Source organism: Syzygium oleosum, unplaced genomic scaffold, assembly GCF_021117445.2.
Source record: "Syzygium oleosum isolate NSW1041296 unplaced genomic scaffold, Sole_v2.1 Sole_v2.09, whole genome shotgun sequence".
Taxonomy (NCBI): Eukaryota; Viridiplantae; Streptophyta; class Magnoliopsida; order Myrtales; family Myrtaceae; genus Syzygium; species Syzygium oleosum.
The window spans coordinates 1585431-1609204 of NW_026607493.1; the positions used below are offsets into that span (position 1 = coordinate 1585431).

A 23774-nucleotide genomic window follows, 5' to 3' on the forward strand; every position below is an offset into this window, starting at 1 on the left:
GGGACTTAGGTAATAAGAGGACGATTTTGGCTATGGATTGAAAGTCGGGGTTGATCTGTTCTTGAAGGTCGGACTAATCAACGGAGGGAAGGACAAGTCCGAGATGATTTGCAAAAAGATCAACGTCCCTTATCCATCTATAAGGAGATCTGTCCTTGGCCGTATACGATGGACCTTTCCCGATTTGGACGTGTTCCGGTCAAACAGATGACAAATCCTCCAAACTGAACCTCACGTGGGTACTTGCCATATCGAGCCGGATGAGAACACGGTACACCGCCCCGTTTATTACATCATGCGCTCCAGATTCCGCGGGCTTTAAGTACGGACAGGTGGGGCAAGAGCTTATGGACATCAACATGAGTACGCGAAATAAGCATGGTAAGAGACAAATGCCGTGAAAAATGCATGCTCGAAGCTGGACAATTTCGCGTCTCATGATCCAATCTTGAGCCGTCTTTCGGCTGGCATGTCGGGACGCGTATTCGAGTTGACAACAGACCGAATGGACTCGTTCTTGTATCGGATCAATGTCACACGAAGAAGTTTTATCGCCAGTAGTCTTTATGTGAATAATGATCTGGATCACAGATTCACGACCCCCAATCAAACTAGAAAGTCAAGATTAAAAACACCATCTTCTGGGTAGTGCTTAAAATTTTGAACCCCATAAAGGATTCTGGTGGTACCCAGTAAATGTGAATGGTAGCTGATAGTGGTCACTTGTCTTCCACTTACTCAAAGCCGATCGAACATAAACTTTGGCATAAAAAACTATTTATACTAGAATGCATGATGAGGAAATGTGTACATGATTGGAGTGTGGTAATGAAAAAACATATAGATGCAATGAAGAAGAATCGAGAATGTAGTTGGACCGAGTACATGTAACTAGGGAATTTGTTGCATCTGTTAAAAAGTAGGCAGTAATCAGGGAATCTGTTGCATCTGTTAAAAAGTACAACCTCGACTATATATTCGAGACGCAAGCAATGTCAACTGAACCATTTCATGGCACCTTCTCCTCCTAGTCTAATTTGCAACAAAATGAAATACCTGCTGTAAGTTGCGGTAGCTTCCCAACACTGTCAACTGCTGATGAGCCTCGACGCAATTGACTCCAGGCTTGTCCCTTCCCTTATGCTGCAGGTGACCGAAAAGGAAGATGAGTTTCATGATGTGGCCACAGCATCACAGCAAGAGAAATGACATGAAGTACGATGTAAGTGTAGATTCGCGAGAATACAGTAACAGCAACAAAAAGGTTAAAAAGGTCTCTGTGATGATGCATGTGCAAACGATGATGATGTTTTAATAATTATAGTTATAATAATGATAGATAAATCTCAGCAATAACCTCAAGCAGTCATGGAGAAGAACTCTTAATTCTGATATGAATTGCTTGATTAAGCTCAAGGAAATCTGAAGAGAGCTTTATGAAAAGGAAATACTTTGTAGAAAGTCTGAAAGTATGAGCTAAATTCAGAGATAAAAATCTATCAGAAAATACTGTCCTAGCTTCATTTTCAACACTGAAGAGATTCCACAAACAATCCCATGCTATTCCGAACCTTAAAAAAGGCTTTCTCTATATGTAGTCTCACAACTCCATAAAAAAAGAATACAAGTCAGGTTGGGTCATCCACGTAAACAACTTGATAACTTTGAAATTCCACTTTCTCGTGTTTCTTCCGCCAAATCTAAACCCAAAACTGTGTATATTCGGAACGAGCAAATTATAATTTTGTGCTGTAATTACAAGAAAGCATTAGGGTTTTACCTATACAAAATATCTCCGCCATGTGTTGATCTTCGGCAGAACCAATCAGGAAACAATTTCCCAAGAAGCTCAACCTGCTCTTCAACCTCCTCTGCAGATAGGATATTATAATCATCACAATTGAAGTTTGATATAAAATAATTAAAGTTTAATATAAAGTAATTACAGAGCTAAAGAGCATTTACATACTTCTCTCAAGAACTTCAAAGTTATTCATTATTATCTTGTGTACAAGCTCTTCTCTAGTGATTGAAGAGCAGCCAACTGACTGGAAAACATAATTTACAGTGGCAGCAATTCGATTCAAGTAAGAAAGGTCCTCGCACATTCTTAAACTTCTTTTGGTCGAAGTTTCGGCCTTGGAAAGATGACCTCTCTCATTCTCCTGTGACTGTAAATGTCAAGGCAATAATAGGTCAAGGCAAAGTGTGGTACAAGCATGAATTGTCTCTAAGAGAAGTGTGCAAAAATGCAAAATGAGCACATAATTATCGCCAATCAAATAATGGATGGTCTACAAAAGCACCATAGATCCTGTTCATGTAATAAACTCCTAATGCAATTCTCTGTTAAAATAATAACTACCATTTAATTTCACGTTTAAGTTCTTTTCATACAGATTTATTTATTTATTTATGCTCATAATGCTCCGCGAAGATTCAACTAATAAAAGGAACATAACTTCTTTTCAATCCTGCATTTTAGCGAACAATTCTCACGAAGCTTCATCATCATTGACCAGCTTTTTATCTTATTATAAACCAGCGCTTTGAGGGGCATCATGTCAGCTTGTCCTAAATTTTCAACTTCTATTTGGGGAAAAGGGGAAAAGGGAAAAGCTGATCCAGTTTTATCAATGTCAAATGTAGTCCACGTCATAAATGCAAGTATACAGACAGGACACAAATCCGCAGCCTTGCCAGATATTAGACTTGGCCCCGATGCTGTGTCTACAAAGAACTGAAAAGAAGCAAACCATGAAAGTGTTACACACCTGATGCAATACCGCTGCAAAACCTGAGAGATTCTTTTCTTCCACAAGTTTCAGAGAGCATGGGCTGTAATCATGGACATGCTTGCAGGTCTCTGATCTATCCATGGAACTTCTATCACCTTTTGGAGAAGAGAAGTCCAGAGACCTTTTTGCAGGCTTCTGACATGACTGACATTGTTTGCTACTCATTGATTTAATATTGTCACAACCAGATATTGATCTCTTTGGTGTCATCTGTGCCGGTGTGTCAATCGTTAAAGTTCCAGAAGATGAGGAAAACCTGACTGCAGGACTTTCCTTGGTGATAGGGTCAACGGATGAGTGTGGATAAGGCGATTCAACATTAGGAACAACGAAGGTGGACGTACAACAACTGGAAGAAGCTTCTTCCTCTAGCTCCATACTGATATTGTGGTTAATCTCACCGATAGGTTCAGGGCATACGCCATTTAAGTGTCCCTCTTGTCTGCCTTGCAATTCCCGATTGGTAGGATTGGTGCATGAGGAAGAAGAAAGGGTAACCGGTGATGCTAAAAGTTGAGTTTTCTCCGATACAACAACCTTCTGAGAGAAGTGTCTGCTAAAAGACTCGGGTAAACCAGATGCCTCCAACAATATTACACCATCAGCAACTGTTGACTGACGTTGGAACGCAGAATCTCCAAGAGTATCTTGGACGGCGATGATCTGATTGCCTTGGTTAAAAGGCCCAGGTAACATGGCCCCCGGAACAACCGAAGCCTGGAGGAGGATACAACACAATAGCTGATGAATGACCAAATGTTCAAATCTCCAATTTTTTTAACTAGAAGCTAAATGAGCACATAAAGAAAGTCAATGCCAGACAAATCTATACTGCACACTCAACCTGACATACTGATGCAGGAGCATAATCCTATTTTATGAGACAAGACTAATGAAGTTGTAGTTCTATTTCAGAGCAATAATGACCCAAATAAGGAGCTAATGGAAGTATTTTGTTTATTCTACCAACTTATTTGATCAAGTCAACCCATTTTCCTTAGTAGAGTCGGAAGAATATATAATCAGGTCAACCGATTGAATTACATTGTGGGCTAAAGCTCTCTTACTCTCTCAAAATGTCAAACCTATAACTGCAGCATAGTTTGTGCAAGGACTTCAGTTCAGACGATATGGAACTTTACTTCTCATTTCCAACCATTCGATAGAGCAAAACCACTATCAAATTGTTAAAAGCTTGCCTCATTCCATTTGTCAAGGGTTTTTCTTATTCAAATGCCTTTCACGATGATCTTAAGCAAAAATTACTAGAAAAGGACAGTAGTACCTCCGGATGGTCAGTGAAATAATCAACAAGCCTCAACTTGAAAAGTTCCCGCAGTGCCACGAAGCCAGATTGTTCACGGCAAATCTCAATGGCATCAAGTTGCACTGTGATTTTCATATCTGGCCTCATGCATGAAGTTTTCTTATCGTATATAAGGAGCTTCTCTAGCTGTATGACTTCAGGAAGTAAGTATTTAATCTGTGCAAGATGGCTGTATAGAAATTTTCTGAGAGAGAGAGAGAGAGAGAGAGAGAGAGAGAGAGAGAGAGGACATTGTGAGCAACTAAAGAAAATATTCACCGAGAGAATCCCAAGTAATAGTCGCTACGAAAATCTCACATGTTCATCAAATTCCCCCTATTTTTGACCGGAAAGAAAAAGAACCGTATAAGGGACTATACTACATACTACAGTAAAATCATCAACAACAAGCGTACAAGATAACACGCTCAGCACATTCAGAACTTCAATCACAACAGCCTCGACCGCACGAGAACCTCTTTCCAACATGACAATACGCGTGAAGGCGATATATTGCTAGAGCGAGGAAACCGCAGGGAGGTTCCGAGCGATTACCTTTTCGCAAGAACTTCCACCTGAGCGCTGACATTCCAAAACGTGGGAGACTTCTTACACAGACGAAGCAACCTCAGCGAGCAGGTCATGCGATCAAAGAGCTCCACAATCGTCTCGTACCTAAAGCTACGAGAAACGTCATCATCATCATCATCCTCAACACAAATACACACACACACACAAACACAACGCATCCTCGACAGAACAAGCAAAAAGCATCGTCCAGGTCCTTACTCATCTGCGACTTCAGTCTGGCTCCGCAGAGGCTCGCCGACCTTCCGAGGCGTCCGCGACGCCAACGCGGATTCCTCCGAGCTCGTCGCCATTCCGCTCACCTCGCGTTTCTCCTGATCCATCGTCGAACGGCGATCGCAACAGAAACCGGAGCTAATCGGAAGCAAAAACGATCGCGAATCGCGTGATGCGTGGAAGATCGAAGCGAAGAGGACCTGCGCGATTGCGAGAGAGAGAGAGAGATGGAGAAACCCTAGGGTTCTGTCTGTCTGATCCGAGCGAAGAGATGGAGAGAGAGGGACTGAAGTCGGGGAAGTGGAAGAGAGGGAAAAATAACGAAGGTCCTTCAAAACCCGATGTGATCGGACGAAACTGCCCTCGCCCCGACGATCGTAGAGACTCTGTTAAGGCTGTCGTGCTACGCGCGCTCCCTTTTCTACTTCCGCCAGGTACATTTCTCGACCGTTGCGACGCGCTTTTTGCTAATGGACAGCAACGGATTTGGGCCGACCAGGCCCAATAAGTTTTATCCGGTGTGCGTACGGCATTGCTGGAGCCGCCAGGATTTTATGAGTTTTATCCGGCCGGCGAGGTCGCCAGGGCCCTCGATCGATGATGGCCGGGACCCTCGCCCAAATCTTCCCTCATTGGACTTGCCTTAGTTCACCAACCATCACTGAGGCCTCGGTGAGCAGTAGACCTGTCAAACGGGTGGATCGGATCGAGTTTGGATCGGGTCGAATAACCCGATTTTGACCCATTTACATGTAATGCAAATCTTATGACTCATACCCGACCCGACCCATATTGCTAAAATACTTACATATTTAACTTAATTTAGGAAAACACGAATCCAAACTGAGATGAGAGTGCGAAGTGAATGAGCGCAAGATTGAATAATGACGAGAGAGATGAATTGAGTTTAAATAAATTGTAAATCCATTTATGACCCATTTACAACATATTTAACACTCATATTATGTTTATACCCATTTATGACTTATTTAGTGAATATAACTAACTCATTTATGACCTATTCATTGATATATGGGTTAAAAAAGAAGGACGTTGTTTCATTTAAGATAATTTAAGTTTTTTTTTAAATGCAAAACGATGTTGTTTCATTTAAGATAAGACGCATTAGCTGCCGGCCGTGTTACATAGGATGACCAGCGCTAACTTAACTGCTATGTTAGCTCCGGTCTAAATTGGCTGGATGGATTACATCGGAAAATTGTCAAAAGATTTAAGATTGCATTGGCCAGATTGTAAAATTTATGATTGAATTTGCGGTCGTTCTTTTGGACAATTTTCCCTAATTATATGAAAAAATGTATATAAATTTAAAATTTGCAAAGGAAAGAAACATCAAAATATGTACATCCACAAAAGTGCCACGAGTTTCACCCGTTCAATTTCTCATTTGCTTCTCCACTCTCCTTTCCTCTTTATTTACACAAAGTTTGCATGGTTTGCACAATTCTCAAAGCGATAATGAATAAACAAAGTTTTACTTTCTTTAGTGATTTCAACATTTGTTAATATTAATAGCTTAGGTCATCGCATTAGTTAGGTGAGTGCTTCTATTTCCCTCTGAAAAACCATTGATTTCTATGTAAGATATATTACATCTGAGGATAAAAACATAATTTAAAAATCACAAATAAGAGAAACCCGCGTATTTATTTATATTACTGTTACTTATCTTGTGACTTCGCTCTCTCTTTCTATCTCTCGTTTCTCTGTTATTCTCCATATATCCATATTTAAATTTTAATTGGTCAGAAAAGCATATCTAAAAATTTACGAATCGAACAAAGATATCGCAATTTAGTCATTCGCGTTTGCGAATATGTATGATTTGCCCCACTAGCTCAACTGGAAAATCGCTTGCTACTAAGTGCCTTCTCTTTGGTAATTCGAGGTTCAGATCTTATGAGTTTGAGAATCGATCTACTCTGAGCCACACACATTGAGGGTCCATTTGGCAAAACATTAGCAAAACACATTGAGCCCATCAAGGCATTCGACAAAAAGTTCATGCCTTTATTAAGGTTTTGTTAGCTCCATGAAAAATGAATGATTTAAAAAATACTTTCTTAGAATGATCGCTTGTATCGCCTAAAAAAATAAATGAACGAATAATATTTTCAATATTCAAGAAAATATGTAGACATAAATTATTATTGATAACGAAAAAAATAATTATTCGTATCATCTACAAGAATGAATGAACGCAAAATGTTTCAATCATCAAGAAATGTTTACACAAAATTATTGTCAATAATGAAAAAAATTATTGATTAATGTGATTAAGAAAATATTTATTAAATTATCATGTTTTTACTAAATAAACGAAATTTTAAAATAAATTCAAAATTCATCCGTCCAATCTAATGCATTTGCAAAGGAGTTCTCCATAGGCATGGACAAAACCGCCATCGGTTTTTCTTTCTTTCTTTTTTGCTAAAACCGCCTTCAACTTTTCAGCTGTCTCAGAATGCTGAGAAGCGCAGTTAATGAGTCTTCATTTCCCATATTACCCTCACTCAATAATTGTTGTTCTGTTTTATCCAATTTTATTGATTAATTTGCTTTTTCTAATTTGACCAAGTAACATATACATGTGAATAGCTTATAATGGGTTGAATGGTTGGGTATGGATTTTCCTAAAATATTAATGTGTTTCGGCAATACGGGTCAGGTCTGATATATATCGAGTACGGGTATGAATCATTAGATTTACATTACATGAAAACGAATCAAAATGGATTAAATGTATCAATATGGGTCGGACCCGACCCAAACCCGATCCAATTTGTAGTTTCGAGATTGGGAACCGGCTTACTCCAAAATCGATCACCCTTGAATGGAGTTAAGAGTCTCTCCATCTCTCATGTACGATCGGTTCCACGGTTCAATAAAACGGATCCCTTTCGAATCGACGTGACTTGAATTTTTCGTGCTTAGCTCTGGCTATCCACGTGTTACGAAGAGGAGGGCAAGACAAAGATGGATCAGCTCATCGACGTGGAAGTCAACCTAATAACGCCATTCCTCGTCCCGTCGGACAACGACCCGATGGGCATGCCACGCGAGGATGAATTGGATGTTGGTTGGATTGCCATGACAGCGGGGATCTTTCTGGCAGCGGGGCACGGTCCACGGGAGACCACACGTGGCACCTATGTCGGCCCTCCAGCTGGACCTTGACTTTGAAGGAGCGAGGCGAGATTCGCACCAATCATGGCTCTTGCGAAGGACGCACGTCGCGCCTACTTCCGCGCGGCAATGTTCTAGCCGTCCGCTGCGTTCCAAGTCAACCCTTCCGCAGGGACACAGAATTCCAACCCACCCCAAGAAGAAAAAAACAAAAGCAGAAACCTCGATAATCACGAGCCCTGTCTGGCGGCAAACGCCACGTGACGTCAGCTCGCGGCCTGAAACGGTAATTTCGCGCGGCGCTGCAGATCGGGACGACGCGTGTCGCTCCCTGGATCGCTCTCTTATCACCGTGTTTCGCAAAATATCACCGTCCTTTTTCGCGAATTGACCAATCGGAGCGCGGATACGGATACGCTCGGGGAGCTGTGGGAGGGGGCGCGCGCGCAGAGAGTGACGTCACGGACCGGGACACAGGCCACGCGTCCACGCGTCCGTGCACGTGGAGGGACGGAGGGCGTTGGGCGGCGGCCAGGTGGCGTGCGTACGTGGGGATCAGGGCACGGGTGGGCCCCGCGTATCGACGGGGGCCGCAACGTGGTGGAAGATGTGCTGGCTAAAAGAGAGAGATCTTTTTCTCCTGAAAGGTCGCGCGCGCGCGTCGTGATCCCGAGCTGTAGGTTTCGCCAAAAAGCAAGGCGACTGGATCTGTTTTTTTTTCCCAATTCCCCACGATTTTATTCCTTCGTTTCGATGGAGGATTCTTTGGATACTCGTGATCTAGTCAAGATTGTTTTGTTGCTTGGAAGCTGTCCTCGAGTTTGTCATCATGTGTCGAGAACATTCAACGATAACCTTTTTAGCTTTTTGGAGATGGGATAGCAATAACCATTTACATTTTCACCTTCGAGAATATCAAGTACGAACTCGGGTTTTATCTTTTGAGAGGCTTTGCACGTTCACATCAATTATTGCAATATCTTTATTTACTAAAGCGTCGTTTTTTTTTCAAAAAACTGCCCAAGCCTCGAATGTGAAATTATTGCACCTATCCAAAACGCTCAAAACTAACTCAAAATCAACTAGCCAAGCCATAAGCTAGGTACTAAAATAAATTCGCAAGGAGGGGCGATTTGGTCTTTTTCGATCTAAGGTTTTGCTTAGAGGTATGTACATGGTATTTACAAAAATAAAGGCATGTAATTCAAAAGTGATGTATGTTTTTTTTTTAATATATATTTTCGACTTTAAAGAACGAACCAATTCGGGTGTATAAGATTCGCCTTGATAAGTTTGAGTCATTGCTTCAAACTTTCGACACAATTCATGAGATTAATTAGCAGAACATTTAATAAACACGAAGCTTACATGTTTTGGGGTAGACTTCCTCGTCATTAAAAAGAAAGAATCAACATCTATTTAAGGCATCGCGATTGGATGTCATCGATATCTAACTTTGGAACGTACATTTTTTTATGGTAGTAAAATTCAAGGATGTCTTTATCCACCCATATAAAATATGGGACGGGATAAACATATAACAGCACAAAATAATCCCCGATGTCTCTTTAATTACATTGAAAAATGAGTCATATAATCGTAATAAACGGATAATCTAATTCATCACCCATGGGGAACCAATGACAGATGATATCATCGATTGTGAACCAGTGACACTTTGTTATGCTAGTCAGATGTTGCCAACAAAGAGAAAGAAAGAACCACGATTGCTCAAACTTGATCAACCATGCTAAGAGGTGATCATTCAGTCTCGAAAATTTAAAATTGATGTTATGTATCCGTAATTTAGTGCACAGATTGGTTTATAGTAGCCTTTTACAAAAATCGAGAGTGATTATTTAGAAAAGTGAATCATTTTCGGCGTGCGTTCGACGAGATTCTACCCCATATGGTATAGGTCAATCGCCAATCAGAAAAAAAGAAGTATAGATCAATCTCTCTGCTTTCTTTAGCATCGAACAACGTTATGCTTGGTGGTGGGTCGTTTGATGTCCTGGCCATGGGACTCCCATGTGCAGGACACGTGTCCGGCAAATGGGTCGTGCTCCCCGCCAATTATTGCTAATCCCCCCCCCCCGAACAATTGGGGACCTTGCCACGTGTCGGTTTTACTACGGGCAGACACGAGGTATCAGAAACAAGAAATTTGACCTGAGCTGGCTTGTCGTTCTCTGACACTCATTTGAATTTGAAGCAGAGATACTATTTTTAACGGTCGAGCGGGTAGACACCGATTATTTTTGAATTTAGCGCAAAAAGGAATTGTTTTCCATGCATGTTTATTAACTTTTGGGTCCACGTAGCAAAAAACCTCAAACTATACACATTGCGATACACTTATCCCGAATATTTTTTGTATTACTAAAAACTCTAAACTTACCCATTGTGATATAAATACCCATAATTTTTTGTGTCATAAAAAATCCAAAACTTATATCAATGCGACAAATATACCCTAGATGAAACGCATGTGTAAGTTTGGGGTTGACATAAAAAAAGTTGAGATATTTGTGATGTAGTGGGCAAATTTAGGATTTTTGGTGACAAAAAAAATTTGGAGTATTTGTGTTGCAATATGCATGATTTTGGGTTTTTTGTGGTATGCATCTTTAATTTCATGAGTGTGGTTATTAATTATGTAATTCGTTTGTTAGTAAGATCACTGCAAATTTAAATGAAATCGTGATTTAATATATTAAAATATTCTTATTTATATATTTTAACACTGGTCTCATGCGTTGACTGTTATTTAATATTTAAATATTTCATCAGTTAATATTAACCATTTTTTCGATTTTATTCCGATTGTCTTCGTATAAAGTAAATGCAAACACAGGGAAGGATCAAAAGGACGGTATGGGGTAGACTAGATAGAAACAATATGTGTATCGCAAATAATATAAAGGGAAAAGGCCACAAAAAATTTCAAACTATGCCCATTATGACACATTTACCTCAAGTTTTTTTTGTGACACCAAAAACCCCAAACTATACATATTGTAACACATTTACCCTCCGTTAGGGTTCCGTTAAAAATCTCTGTTAAAACTCTGATGTGGCGCTTGCGTGGTGCCACATTAAAAATTTGTTTTAAAAAAGTCACCGATCATCGCGAGTTACTGTTCATCGTCTTCTCGCTCGGCCAAAGCTCTCCTAGAGCTCGTCCGTCGCTGCCTACTGGACCTCCAGGAGCTTCGTCGTAGCTGCCGACCATGGCGGCCGCAAGCTTGAAGCTTGGCCATGGCCGCTCTGCTGGAGCTCGAAGCTTGGCCAAAGTGGATCTTCGCCTTCCGGGAGCTTCGTTGTCGCGAGAGCGGCCATGACCAAAGTTTCGAGCTTGAGGCCACGAAGCCCCCGAAAGGCGAAGATCCACTTCGGCCAAGCTTCAAGCTCGAGCGGCCGCCATGGCCAAGCTTCGAGCTTGCGGCGACAAAGCTCCCGGAAGGCGAAGATCAGCCAAGCTTCGAGCTCGAGCGGCTGCCATGACCAAACTTCGAGCTCGAGTGGAGCCATTTGAGCTCGCGGTCGTAATGGTCGGCAGCTACGACGAAGCTCTCGGAGGTCTAGGCGGCAGTGGGTAGTAACGGACGAGCTCCGGAATAGCTCTGGCCGAGCGAGCTGGCCGAGTGAGAAGACGATGAACAGTAACTTCGAAGATGATAAATAGTAACTCGCGATAAATAGTGACTTTTTTTGATTTTTTTTTATGTGGCGCCACGTCAGCGCCACGTCAGAGTTTTAACGGAGATTTTTAACAGAACTCTGACGAAAGGTAAATGTGTCGCAATGTGCGTAGTTTGAGGTTTTTTATGTCAAATTTTTTTTTTTTGGGTAAATATATCGCAATAGGCATAGTTTAAGAATTTTTGTGGTCTTTTCCTTAATATAAATCAAACATAAACAAATGCATTGCAAAGCATATTGGAATATGCTTCTCTTACTAAAAAATTTAAGACAAGTTTAACGGTGCACGCTTGTCTAGGGAAAAATTTCACAATATAGAAAAATTCTTTTTCAAGAAAATCATTTCCAAAGGACAACACTTTTCTCCTTTCAAATTAGGAAATTCATTTTTTTCTATTTTAAGTAATTAATTTTTTATTGATTAATAATTTTTAGCAAAACGTTAAATCCGCGAACTATTTTTTCGCTGCAACAAACACACCATAGGTTTAGTTTAAACGATGGAGACTGAATTTTTTCTTTATCTTCTGGCTCATGGGGGAGATGTGACCGGTTTTGACCGGGTAAGTTGAAACGAGGGAATAGATCCCTCCATGGATGTGACTGTGATGGGAACACAGGAAAGGGGAATGAAAAGGACGTGAAGAAGATCTACAGTAGAGAGAGAGAGAGAGCTTGAGAGCTTTAAAAATGGTGGCGTGTGGGTTGGCGCCAGTATGTCATTGGGTTACATGGGTCTCCTCCCACTCTTAAAATAAGGTTTAAAAATCGCGTCTTCCCAACCATCAACCCATTTTTCTATTCCCTCTGTCAACAGTTCGATCGGAACCTTCCACGATCTCTCTCTCCCTCGGCGAGTGGAAAGCTGTGTCCTTTTTCGGGCATTGCGATTGCTTCTTCTGTCGGGACAAGGTGGTTTTTCTTTTTTTTTTGTTGGGGTTCGTCGCCGTTCGAGCTTCGGCATTCTTTTGAGGTAGTACCGATGGAAAGTACGGTTTCGAGGCCTCGGCGTGCGTGTTCATGGCTTTCGCAATTCAATGTTCGCTGCTCCAATAAAAAAGAGAGTAGTTTTTGGTTGTTCGTAGAAATGCTTAGCTATGCAGTTACCTCATCAATCGCTGGTTCTCTTGTTCTCTCCGCTTATGGGGTTTGCTGCATTTGGTCCTGGTGATCGCGTGATTAGCATTTGGTTCTTAGTTATACGGTGAATTTACAAAGAAGAAGCTCTGTTCTTGTCTCTTCTTAATTGGAAATGCTTCCGGAGTTCATAAACTGAGAGTTTTTTTTTTACTTTTGAGTTCGTCATGTTCCTTCTCGTGCAAGCGTCGTGGGCGGGTTGTGTGCATGCGCGCGCACGCTTGATGCTTGTGTGTGTGTGTCACGTGTGTGTGTGTGTGTGTGTGTGTGTGTGTGAGAGAGAGAGAGAGAGAGAGAGAGAGAGAGACAGAGAGAGAGTCTCTTCGACATGTTAAATTCAATCTGTTCACATGTTAAATTGAATCAGTTGTGTCGTCATTACAGATAGACCAAGCCTCAAGATATGGGATGCTTGGTGTCAACACCGGAGGATAATGGTGGTATGAGAAGGATGCCACGAGACATTGGGGAGGTCTCCGTCTATGTTCCGGGTCTCCGGATTCCTAAACCAGTCAATTTTTCTCCGCCACTGGGCAGCAATTTATCGTGGAATTTGGTGCAACTCCTGACTACCCTAAGGAACCGTATTGCCGTGCTGGCGGGTGAAGGAGTCCCTACAGTCAAGACATCGACAAGGAAAAATGCCACTCAGCATGGTCTACCCTGCAACACATTACCTTGTTTTCTTTTTTTGCTCTTTCACATTACAATTGTTTGTGGTCTCAATTTGTCGACCTACTTATGAACTTCTTACAGGAGGTTCAACTTTGACTGATCTGCAGTATGCTCTGGAAGAATACTTGCCCGTACTATTGGGATTGGTCAAAGAAGGTAAATGTCAAATAGTTTGGTGTTCTTGGAATGTGTGCGATTGATGAGATTTGCTGATCTTATTGGTAATGTCTATGTTATAGGAAACCATCTGATGCATAAAGTACAATTTGTTTGGGTTAATCAGGAGGATGAAGCAGAGGTCAGGAACTAACTTTGTATTCTTGTTTCTGAGGTGCCATGATAGGCTATGGTGGATTGATGTGAGCTGTAATCTGCAGGAAACCGCAATATCTAATGCTTGGTATGAGGTTTTGTCAGTTTTGCATATGATGGCAATTGTATCACTGTTACAAGCTAACATAATGCTCCTTCCGAAGACATCAGCCGATGGCATTCAGTCAAAAGTCTCCGAAGGTTGGTACTATGACCTGTATCCACTGAAAATTTGCATTTGGACCAATAGGCTTCAATGATTTTCGAGTATATCTGGGTGGATGGAAGAGAATGCAGTGGAGTGTAATTTCCGTTTCTTCTTGTTCTCCTATGGTTCATAAATTATAGCTCTAATTCATCAGTTTATAGGAATTAATTCAGATATTTTAGTACATGAATGTTGCTGTCCATTTTAATTGGTTGAAAAGGTGGTTGTGAGATGCTAAAGATTCCGCACTGCGGCTGTTAAGCACTTACCAGAACATAAGAAGGGAATATTTCAGTCTGGTCCCATACTACCTTCAGCACTACGAGAAGCAGCTTTTAGTGTACGCGAATCAAATTACCTAGAAAAGTTTCCGTCATGGCATAGCGACTTCTATACAGTTATGTTTATCATAGAGAACTACAGTTGTATTAGACAGGTTTGTCCTTCGTTAGGCTATTTGAACTACTCTGGGCCCCTGGGGAGTTCCGTAGTTGTAGGAGGATATCCTGGACAAAAAATCATCAATAGGTTACGATAAAGGAATGTGGAGAAAAGGAGCTTGATCTTGTTTATTTGGCCAGGGACACCTCTGGCACTTTCAGCATAGTTTACATAATTTAGGTTGGGATTCATCAGCATGGATATTGTGAGAGTTAACAAGAGAAAAAAGATGGGAGAAAGCTTCACTAGAGGACAGCTTGTGCATTTTCGAAGTCCAATTAAGGTTATAAAAGGACAAATCTAGTTATGGGATCATACTGATAAAGTAGTCTGATATTGTCTACTGGCGTTTGATTATTATAATGCCATACAACTGTAAGGTTTTTTTTAACAGATCTCTCACCTATCATCTGTTTTCTTTCTTCCTTTCCTCATAGTATGTTTGAACTCCTCCCTATCTCTCTGCCACAGGATGTAGGAGAGCATCTGTCGATGTTTTCCTAAAGGCAGCTGGGTTCTTGGACTATGCAGTTCGGCATGTTCTTCCTCAATTCCCTGCTGAACTCAGGTTTGCAGGCAAACATTACATGAATACACAGCTTTATGGGCAGTGAATGTGTACTAATTATGTGGATGGTTCTTTTGCATCTTAGGAGAGAGTTACCGGTAGACCTTCAAGATGGAGTTCTCCAAGCACTTTGCCTCCAAGCACTGGGGCAGGTATTACGTTTATTTTCCCGAGAAGATGTAGTTTGTGAATCAAGTTGCTAATGCTTAACAATTTTAGACCAACTCTCACCATTGAAGTATTTTTCTACTTCAGAAAACCTGCATTCACTTAAATTTCTGAACTTATTGTAGAGGAGAATAGTGTTAAGGATAATGTCTGGCAGTTTAGATAGAGATTCAGTGATCTGTATATCATTTTTGTTTAATCACAGGGGCTAAAACCTTTAAAACCCGATAGCAGTTTGAGTGCTTTATGCGAGATTTCTATGAACAATTTTATGTGAACTCAAAGATTTAGTGAATTAATGGGCTAGGTTTGACTCTGTTGGGGAGAGACTATAATTTGCAAAATCCACCTGATCCAAATTTAATTGGGCGGTGGTCATAAGATTGATAATGTCAACTATGTGCCCGTACTTGGTACTTGTATTGATTCACATATGCTGTTCGCACCGTATCTCTTTTTGAAAAGATTATGCTCACTGGACAAACTGCAAATTAGGGGATGATCCTGTCTGTGTGTGTGTGTGTCAAGAAATCTAGTATGGTGCTTCTTCAGAGGGCCTCTTTTGCCCTGTTTGAAGTGCTCTGGAATATAGAAGGGCATCCCTTCCTTTGTTATTAGTGGCATAATTGTTTTTTCCACTCCTTGTTTCTTAATGCATGCTATTTCACTCTGAGTTATTGGATAATGTTTTGCAAGAACTGATTTAGGCTGCTGATATTCAACTTGGGATGGCCATAGCCAGTTCCAAAGCCACTCTGGCGGTGAAGCGTCGGCTTGCCTGCGAGACGGTAAAATACTGGCAGCAGGTAAGATCTGCCAACTTTGAACCAATTACTCAGAGGCCCAATAGAATCTCAAAATGACGCCTTCTTCATTTTTTGACTTCTTCTTGATATGATTGTATTCTTTGATTTGGGCGTTGGAACACCCTTTGTCTGACTTATGAATGGGCTTCTCAATGCTTTTTTGCTTTAAAGGCTCAAGAGAATCTTGTGAACCTTCCCTTAGTGAATGGTTGGGGAGAAAAGCACCACCAATATGTTAAATGGAAGTACGTGGAAGCAAAGGTATTGGCATGTTTTCTTCTGCTTAGCTCTTTTATCCCTTTGCTTGATAGATTGCGCATACGCGTCTTAAACTTTTTCAGGACGAAAGGAATCATTATCATACGAAATCTTTGGTGTATTATTCTAGGTTGAATCAGTTGAGTGTTAAATATCCGACAGCATGAACATTCTGGGTTTTTTGTGGACTGCTACTGTTGTGCAGTATCTTTCATATGCATTCCATCATCCATGCATCCAAGCTATGTTTATTCCATCACCTTTAAGGCCAAATTTTACAGATAATATTATCAGTTTGAAACTGTAAGTGTTTTTCTTATTTGGAGAGGCTATAGCCTATACCACACACATGGACAAGCTTCCTCATTTGACTGGCGGTCTCATCAGGAGGAACCAGAGGAAAAATGCTCTATTATATGAATTGTAGTTGGTTCTCAGCATTCATTATCATATGGGCCTTCAAACAAAGATCATCAAACCAGTGGTTGGAAAATCACTATCCCATTGCCTTTTCTCACAACCAATGAAATAGCTACCTGTTCAACGTAGAAACTTGGGTTTAGTGCTTCATATCGGTAATTGACTAGGCATGAAAAAAGGTGATTGGTAGTTGATTGCATTACCATTATTATTATGTAGGATATACTAAATTAGCATGCCAAACCAGAGACTAATTAGTTTATTTGGGAACATCTAGGAAGAGAGAAATTCAGGTCGAAATAAGGGGATAAAACCCCATGCGACGATTGCTCATTCTTCCATATCTAGGGGGTATCACATCTCTTATTGTTTCATCTATAATAATCTTCTCTATGCCAATATATTTCCACCAGGCTGCAGCATATTATTTCCATGGTCTGATACTTGACGAGGGGAAGTCCCATGGAATGGCAGCAGCTGCTTTGCAGGTAGCAGTCGAGTCTCTTGAAGAAAGTAAGAAGCTCTCTGCAGCATTTGACGCAACACCTCCTCTGTCAAGGTGACAAATTGGAAATTTCCTGTTCGCTGCTTTTTGTTAGTTTCCTTATTTTCTCAGCCAGTAACTGGAATTAGTTTGTTATCTCTACCATGCTTACAACTTTGGTGGCTCCTTTTCTCCATTTTATCAGAAAATCACCATTTGCTGACTAAGCAAACCTGGTAGTCCATCAGATAGAGAGAGGATCTAGGTTTAGAAGTTCGTTTATGGCTAAGATTAGTAACCCATGATAGAAACAGAATCATTTGGATGTATTCATATAAAACCCATGAAATACTCCACTCGCCCAATGCATTAGGTAAGATGCGAGCAAAAACCAAGGTGCCTGTCGAAATGTTGAATGGTTCACACTTGATCAATTTCGTCTAAAAAACAGTCTCCTTCCTACTGCTATAATTATACTATGTTAGTGCTCATTTGTGGCCACTAGCCAGCATCGCTTGGTGCACTAGTCTTTGCTTTAGTTGGCTTTATCTGCTCGAGAGTGTGACCGCATTTTGCGTCTATGCCTTGATGTGTGTGTCTGTGTGTGTGCCTCTGAGAGAGAGAGAGAGAGAGAGAGAGAGAGAGAGAGAGAGAGAGACCAGCATTTCCTCTAGCTGCAAAAAAGAACCTAACAACTTCTCTTGCTGCAGAAATCCACCAGTCTGGGGAACCGCAAAGTACATCTCTGAGAAAATCCCAAACGATGCTTCCGCCAAAGTGCGGATAAACAGAGATCTGTACTCCCAAGATAAGTAAGTCCTAGACAACGTGAAAGAATCTTAGCACAAGCAAAATTTGATCGATCGCCTGCGGTACTACTCTATTGTGCAGGACTACGGACATTGCACCGACCCTGCCTGATTTTGCTTTGGCCTTAAAACCCGACGACTACCAACTCCCTTCAGTGCATAGCTGTTGGAATCAGGAGAAAACAAATAGCGGCAAGCCGGAGGCCAACCAGCCCAAGGACACAAGATGAAGTGTACATTTTTATGTTATCGGTGAATACGGGGGACGCTGCAGAACTTGGATGCGGAAGATACAGAGAAGCAAAGTGGATTGCCGGAGAAGTTCCTTCGGATCCAACGACAGAAATTTTTCTCAGATTAAGTTTCGGTTTTCCTGTGTGTTTATTGGGTCTGTATTTATCGCGGGCACAGCACAGCCAGTTCAAGAGAGGCCTTCGAAATTGTACAAGTATATGGTGTGAGTGTAATTTGTTTCAACTCCGGTGGGAAAGAAGCGGCCCCTTCCTTCTCGACCAAAGCAATGTTGTCTTGCTGTCGAAAAGCCAACTTGGTGTGTGATGTGAAATTCAGTGAAAGCGGAAAATTTAGCCTGTGTGTCGACCGTGAGAAGGGTCAGAGAATTGTGTATGGATGTGAAGAACGAACTAAGTTTTGCATATATGATTCGCGTGCCGTTGTTGACAGAATGCAGAGTCGGATTTTTATGTTATCCAATCATTGGTTTTTGGATCCATCGTTCTTTTTTTGTTATTGATCTATCCAATTTTCGTTCCTTGACCTTTTCATTATTGAGACGTTTCTCTTTCATTCTAATTGCGTTTCTATTCCTTGAAATATCTTGTCAATCCTGTTCATATTTCATCATTTCTTACTATTTTCTTTTAACCTTCACAATTCATGTGCATTTTGTATTTTTTTATCCATTCCCTCTAATGACGCAAATAGTCCATAAATTTTGACTCAATGTGTAATGTAATCCACAAACTTTTAATTTGTTTAATGTGATCCCTAAACTTTAGCCCAATATTCAACGTGGTCCTCGAACTTTTAATTTGTTCAATGCGGTCCCTAAATTTTTGGTATATGAACTATAATACTCCTTCCATTCATTTAAGATCGGTGATAACATTGAACATTTACATATAGTTCAGGGACTAAATTGAATAAGTACCAAAAATTTAGGGACTGTATTGAACAAGTTAAAAATTTTGAGATCACATTGCATATTAGGTTAAAGTTCATATATAGGTCAAAGTGTAGGGATAACGTGTGTCATTTTTCCTTATATTTTTGCTCTCTAAAATTTGTATCAGAACCTATATTATAGTTGCCCCCGATTCATACGGCAGGTCGTTTTGAAGTAATCGCGAGACATCGAAGGATTCATCTTCATCTTCATCACCGCACACGCCTTTACACTTCCCCAGTCATTCTCGATTCCCTTCCTTCCCGCCATTCCTTCATCCAGGTCGAGCAAGTAGCCAGAGCAGGCATGGCGGAGAAGGCGAACCCCGCGGACGACGCGAGGAGGAGGTGCCTCTGCCTCGCCGATGCGATCGGCCGGTTGCCGCCGTCGCTGCTCGCCGGCTCTTGCAAGCGCACGCTCCTCAAGCTGGCCGAGTCCGAGCTCTCTTTCCTCTCCCGACGCGCCTCTTCTTCTTCTCCGTCTTCGGATTCGCCTCTCAGGTCAGTCCCCCCGCGTCCTTCTCAGCTCGTGGTTTGTCTTTGACGATCGGACCGTTGGCGGCGCTCTCAAATCTCGTACGCAATAGGGGCAAAGTCGCCCGTGCAATTATATCCTTGCTCTGCTCGATCGTTGATTTGTATCCGGTTGATTGCCTCTATTGAGGGCGGAGGTCGAAGGAACAGGATGAACTCCATTTTCTTTGTCGAGTTCGTCTGTAGAAGTGAAACTTCGTTTTGGTTGAGAAAATTTTTCGGATGGTTTTTGCAATCTTATGAGTAATATGTGTGGCAGTGTTAATATCGGACACCTCGAAGCTGTTGTTCACATTCTCCGGCATCTTCCGGTCACGGGAGTTTCGCGCGTTTGCAAGCCTGTCCCTCTGTTGCCCGCGAGCGGCAAGGTGCGGAGAACTGATGTTGGTTCGAAGTTCGCTCATGTCGATGTCGTGTGCACGCTGAAAGGAAACCCGGTTTGGGTCGTTGTGTCCGATAGGAACCCAAGCTATGTATCCTGGCACGATGGCCGTAGAGGCAAGGGATTGAGATTGAGAATTCAGCAAGTTGTCGCTGCTGCTCAGTTCTCACGGACGCTGAGGCCTTCGTCGATTATTCTTTTCTTTTCACGTGGTGTGACCGACTCCATTCTCAAGAAGATTGTCGACGAATTTGGGGCCATTAAGTATAAAATGGAAGCTGACTTCCCCCTTTCCATTGTTGGTTTTTTGGAGGAAATGGAAGGTGAGTGGATAAATATAATTGCAAGGTCTTACCAAGAATCAGTTGCGCTAGAAATAAAGGTGGATAGTTTTGAGAAACCGGCTCGAGATCCAGAATGGGGAGCTGGAGAATCAATTCTGGGTGCTGGAGAGGCAGAGAATCCGGAGGGAAATGTGAACCTGAATTGTCCTGCTACCTTTGACACTCTAATTTCTGGCTTGAGACCTCCCATGAAAGGGAAATATATGGCTTCTGCTAAAACAAGAGAGGTACTAAGTGGAGGTGATCTCATTAATTTTGATACGACAGCTCTAATTGCTCTTGTATCAGACATTAGTAATGGTGGTGCGGAGAAACTTTTGAATGCGGCAGAAAGTGAGTTGAGGCAGCGGTTCAAAGGCAACTTGCCTTTTGTGATTGCACAGGTACATTAATTTTACCGAGTGAACGCATTGGTTTCTCCTTTATCTCCTAAGTGTTATGTTCAGCATCAGTAATATCAGCTTTGACAATTTCCAGGCAAACTCCGAGATTCAGAAACCAATCCTTCCAGATCTGGGTGCAGTAATTTGTGGAAAGAATGGTGTGATATGTGAAAGTGTTCTTTCAGAGTTCAAAGAGTTAATAGCAATGTATGGAGGGACCAAGGAGAAGCTAAGAGCAGATCAGATACTAAAATGGCTTACGTAAGTTGGTCCCTTGTTCACTTTCAGGATAAGATGAGGGTGTTAGCGAAATCAATCTTCTATAGTTTCTGGTCATCATGTTTGCTTTACAGTTACCGCATCATTCTTGTTCTTTACTTATAAAGGTAATATTGATCAAAGGCAATTCACTGAGCTAACGAGTTAGATTTGCAACAGTGTTGTTCCCGATAATCCTTCAGATCGCATGATCGGCCTTCTAACCACCAGAAAGCTTGCTCTAAAAAACAAGGTCGTTTTTGGCACTGGAGATTACTGGCATGCGCCGACCTTAACTGCAAATATGGCTTTTGTTAGAGCAGTTTCTCAGACCGGGATGTCTCTCCATACGATTGAGCATAGACCGCGTGCTTTGACTGGAAATTAGCTACAATTTTTTTTTCTGAAAGTGGCTCGACATGTATTTGCGAGTGGACTTCAAGGTAATATGTGCAACTAACTTGTATACAGTTTGTTTTTTTGGTCCAAACTTGTATATAGATTACCTTACCTGCAGAGTGATGTGTTACCTTTCTGTTGAACATATTTTCAACTATTATTTAACTGTTAAAATGTCTTAAGAAAAACCTGCCTCAACCCCACACCAATTAGCCTGATTTAGTTCTGCCTACTTCACCGTTTGAAGTCCTGGAATTTAAAACTTGATTTTTTGGAAGACAGATCTAGCATTTTAAGCAAGATGTTGTTGCGACATTGTTTCTAATAGCATAACACAAAATCTTAGTAGAGTTTCAGAATTTATCTTGGAAAAGGAAGGTTATTAAATATTAGATTAAGCAAATTTTGACGTAAATTCAATGCTCATGTTATTTTGATGATTACCAAAAAATTCTGGACTGCCAATTTAATCAAATTGGGACAATGTGTCAATGCGAGATGTGTAGGACTTTCTCTCTCTGTTCCTGTGAGACTGCAATATATTGGATACATTTCCTCTGTAGCTCATTATTTGCACTCAGAATATTCAATTTTCAGTTTCTTAGATTGTTATGATAGAATTGAATTCCTTTGAGGTGAATAGCCGAAATTGATGGCATTTATACTTCCCTTTTTCTTTTTAGTGACAGAAACATAGAAACATTGCGACTTTAATGTCATTCATCTGAGGATTGATTCATGCGCATCGTTTAAAATGGTTGGACCATATTCCTTGCTTCTTAGCTGTTGAGGCAGTTCCCGATGAACTGTTGTCTTTTTTGTATTCTCAGGTACCATGTATGCTTCTCAAAATGTTCGATTCCTTGTACGTGCGCGCGGAGAGGGAGGGAGGGAGGGAGGGAGGAAGTCATCTGACAAATCATAGTTTCCGACAATCTGTATTAAATGAACCTTCTCTGTCTACAGAATACAAGAAATTGAGTCTACAAAAGAAACTGAAGAAAAAAGAAGTAACTATGACAATTATACAATTTAAAGCTTCATCCCAAACCTACATGTACTTGCTTTGATGCTGATCATGCTATTGGTACTCAAGCTGTCCACCACCAAGGAACATCTGCCCAAGATTCTAACCTTCCTCAACTTCATTGTGCCTAGCTCAACTGACACCGGTGCATCAACTTTTAGATCAAGAGGGATTTCTCCTGTTTGCTGCTGCTGCTGCAGTGCTGTCATTATGGTGCTCCCAGACTCACTTTGGCCAGTCAAGGTAATGCCGAGTCTTGTTGTGTTCTGGTAACCTTGGTAGAATTTTGGCAATGATCCTTCACATAGCTTATCATTTGCATACCACACGCTTAATCTGCCACCCTTCTCATAATAGATTCCAATCTTTTTGTTTGGATTCGTGGCCGTAATCTTCACGTCAAATTGTGCATACAGGGTCAGGTCGAAATTGAGCCTCAAAGCACTTATTTGAAGGCGGTCAACCGAATACTGTGGAAGTTTTGGTTGGAAGACAAAGTAAATAACTGCTGCGACTATTCCAATGAGGATCAGTATGAGGAGGAGGAGGCTAATGATCCAGCACAAGAACCTGCAGCAACAGCCTTTTCGTTTCCTTGGCTTCGGGGGAATCACGGGTCTGCCACCTTGCAATGGAAAAGCTCGGTGAACCTGGGTTCCTTTTGCTGAAACAGAAGAGCTCGGCGGCGCTGAAGGTGCCGTGGCGCTCGTTGCAGCCGGAACCACTGGATGAATTCTCTGGTTATCTGCCATTGCTTCTGGTATAGCAAACTTAACCTGACGATGCATTCCGGAAATTCCTGCTGATTGTATAAGCACCTTCGGTACCTAGACAAGTTTCTTGATGAGATGAGATGGTTGATGTGTTCCTCAGAGTGGATATAGGATCACAGTTCTCCAGGTCCTCCAACTTCCCCACCTACCAAGACGTACAAAGACAAGGCAAGTTTGCGTGGGGTGGTTCATCTAACAATCGTTTCATTTGATTGTGTGAGGAGTTAAACAACACCAACAGAAGAAAGAAGTCCCGCTGATTTGAGTTTTTAATCATCGAAAGCTCTTGCTACTTTTTGGTTTTGGCACTTGGACAGGCTTGGCACTTGGACACTGTTTTGGGATTGTGCCAAGTGGCTCTATCCAATTATTCTAAACAAGATTTTGTACGTTATGCGTTTGGGACTTCAAGGTGCCAATTCGCCCGGGAAAACTGCGAGATG

The 23774-nt window shown here is 41.4% G+C and overlaps 4 protein-coding genes across 13 annotated transcripts; 2 read left to right on the forward strand and 2 right to left on the reverse strand.

The window, feature by feature from the left end:
- Positions 1 to 845: 845 nt before the first annotated feature.
- On the reverse strand, positions 846 to 5227 carry LOC115666492 (CDT1-like protein a, chloroplastic). Of its 2 annotated transcripts, none has more exons than XM_056314951.1 (7): positions 4894 to 5227; positions 4660 to 4779; positions 4084 to 4309; positions 2775 to 3515; positions 1970 to 2171; positions 1781 to 1871; positions 846 to 1143 (listed from the first exon to the last, which is right to left on the reverse strand). In XM_056314951.1, the coding sequence occupies exons 1-7, from the start codon at positions 5013 to 5015 to the stop codon at positions 1089 to 1091; spliced, it is 1557 nt and encodes a 518-aa protein (XP_056170926.1). In that variant the 5' UTR covers positions 5016 to 5227; the 3' UTR covers positions 846 to 1088. The 2 variants fall into 2 exon arrangements, with proteins under 2 accessions (XP_056170926.1, XP_056170925.1); XM_056314950.1 differs by having other exon boundaries at positions 4660 to 4785; positions 4894 to 5224.
- Positions 5228 to 12465: 7238 nt separating this feature from the next.
- LOC115690263 (uncharacterized) lies at positions 12466 to 18755 on the forward strand. 3 transcript variants are annotated; one of them, XM_056314645.1, is made up of 12 exons: positions 12466 to 12733; positions 13282 to 13553; positions 13654 to 13728; positions 13812 to 13870; positions 13950 to 14085; positions 15005 to 15101; positions 15187 to 15253; positions 15977 to 16075; positions 16247 to 16336; positions 17167 to 17312; positions 17948 to 18049; positions 18129 to 18755. In XM_056314645.1, the coding sequence occupies exons 2-12, from the start codon at positions 13301 to 13303 to the stop codon at positions 18274 to 18276; spliced, it is 1272 nt and encodes a 423-aa protein (XP_056170620.1). In that variant the 5' UTR covers positions 12466 to 12733; positions 13282 to 13300; the 3' UTR covers positions 18277 to 18755. The 3 variants fall into 3 exon arrangements, with proteins under 3 accessions (XP_056170620.1, XP_030472422.1, XP_056170622.1); XM_030616562.2 differs by having other exon boundaries at positions 12466 to 12672; XM_056314647.1 differs by lacking the exon at positions 16247 to 16336 and having other exon boundaries at positions 12466 to 12672.
- Positions 18756 to 19404: 649 nt separating this feature from the next.
- On the forward strand, positions 19405 to 23430 carry LOC115690238 (uncharacterized). Of its 7 annotated transcripts, none has more exons than XM_056314829.1 (6): positions 19405 to 19732; positions 20025 to 20874; positions 20969 to 21135; positions 21313 to 21582; positions 22506 to 22801; positions 22975 to 23430. In XM_056314829.1, exons 1-4 carry the CDS (start codon positions 19539 to 19541, stop codon positions 21518 to 21520), a joined length of 1419 nt encoding a protein of 472 aa, XP_056170804.1. In that variant the 5' UTR covers positions 19405 to 19538; the 3' UTR covers positions 21521 to 21582; positions 22506 to 22801; positions 22975 to 23430. The 7 variants fall into 7 exon arrangements, with proteins under 7 accessions (XP_056170804.1, XP_030472379.2, XP_056170805.1 ...); XM_030616519.2 differs by having other exon boundaries at positions 21313 to 21575; positions 22362 to 22801; XM_056314830.1 differs by having other exon boundaries at positions 21313 to 21575; positions 22690 to 22827.
- Positions 22446 to 23346, reverse strand: LOC115690239 (NDR1/HIN1-like protein 6). The gene has a single exon (XM_030616520.2). The coding sequence runs from the start codon at positions 23344 to 23346 to the stop codon at positions 22564 to 22566; it is 783 nt and encodes a 260-aa protein (XP_030472380.1). The 3' UTR covers positions 22446 to 22563.
- Positions 23431 to 23774: the final 344 nt, after the last annotated feature.

What these genes read in the sequence shown, in the direction of transcription:
- LOC115666492 (XM_056314950.1), bottom strand. Translation starts at nt 5,015, where the DNA reads ATGGATCAGGAGAAACGCGAGGTGAGCGGAATGGCGACGAGCTCGGAG. An exon ending in TTGCAGCGGTATTGCATCAG is followed by an intron (nt 2,172 to 2,774) that starts GTGTGTAACACT and finishes TGACATTTACAG; the next exon opens with TCACAGGAGAATGAGAGAGG. An exon ending in CTTTGAAGTTCTTGAGAGAA is followed by an intron (nt 1,872 to 1,969) that starts GTATGTAAATGC and finishes TCCTATCTGCAG; the next exon opens with AGGAGGTTGAAGAGCAGGTT.
- LOC115690263 (XM_056314645.1), top strand. Translation starts at nt 13,301, where the DNA reads ATGGGATGCTTGGTGTCAACACCGGAGGATAATGGTGGTATGAGAAGG. An exon ending in CGGTAAAATACTGGCAGCAG is followed by an intron (nt 16,076 to 16,246) that starts GTAAGATCTGCC and finishes TTTGCTTTAAAG; the next exon opens with GCTCAAGAGAATCTTGTGAA. An exon ending in GCAACACCTCCTCTGTCAAG is followed by an intron (nt 17,313 to 17,947) that starts GTGACAAATTGG and finishes CTCTTGCTGCAG; the next exon opens with AAATCCACCAGTCTGGGGAA.
- LOC115690238 (XM_056314829.1), top strand. Translation starts at nt 19,539, where the DNA reads ATGGCGGAGAAGGCGAACCCCGCGGACGACGCGAGGAGGAGGTGCCTC. An exon ending in TCTTCGGATTCGCCTCTCAG is followed by an intron (nt 19,733 to 20,024) that starts GTCAGTCCCCCC and finishes TATGTGTGGCAG; the next exon opens with TGTTAATATCGGACACCTCG. An exon ending in TGCCTTTTGTGATTGCACAG is followed by an intron (nt 20,875 to 20,968) that starts GTACATTAATTT and finishes GACAATTTCCAG; the next exon opens with GCAAACTCCGAGATTCAGAA.
- LOC115690239 (XM_030616520.2), bottom strand. Translation starts at nt 23,346, where the DNA reads ATGCATCGTCAGGTTAAGTTTGCTATACCAGAAGCAATGGCAGATAAC.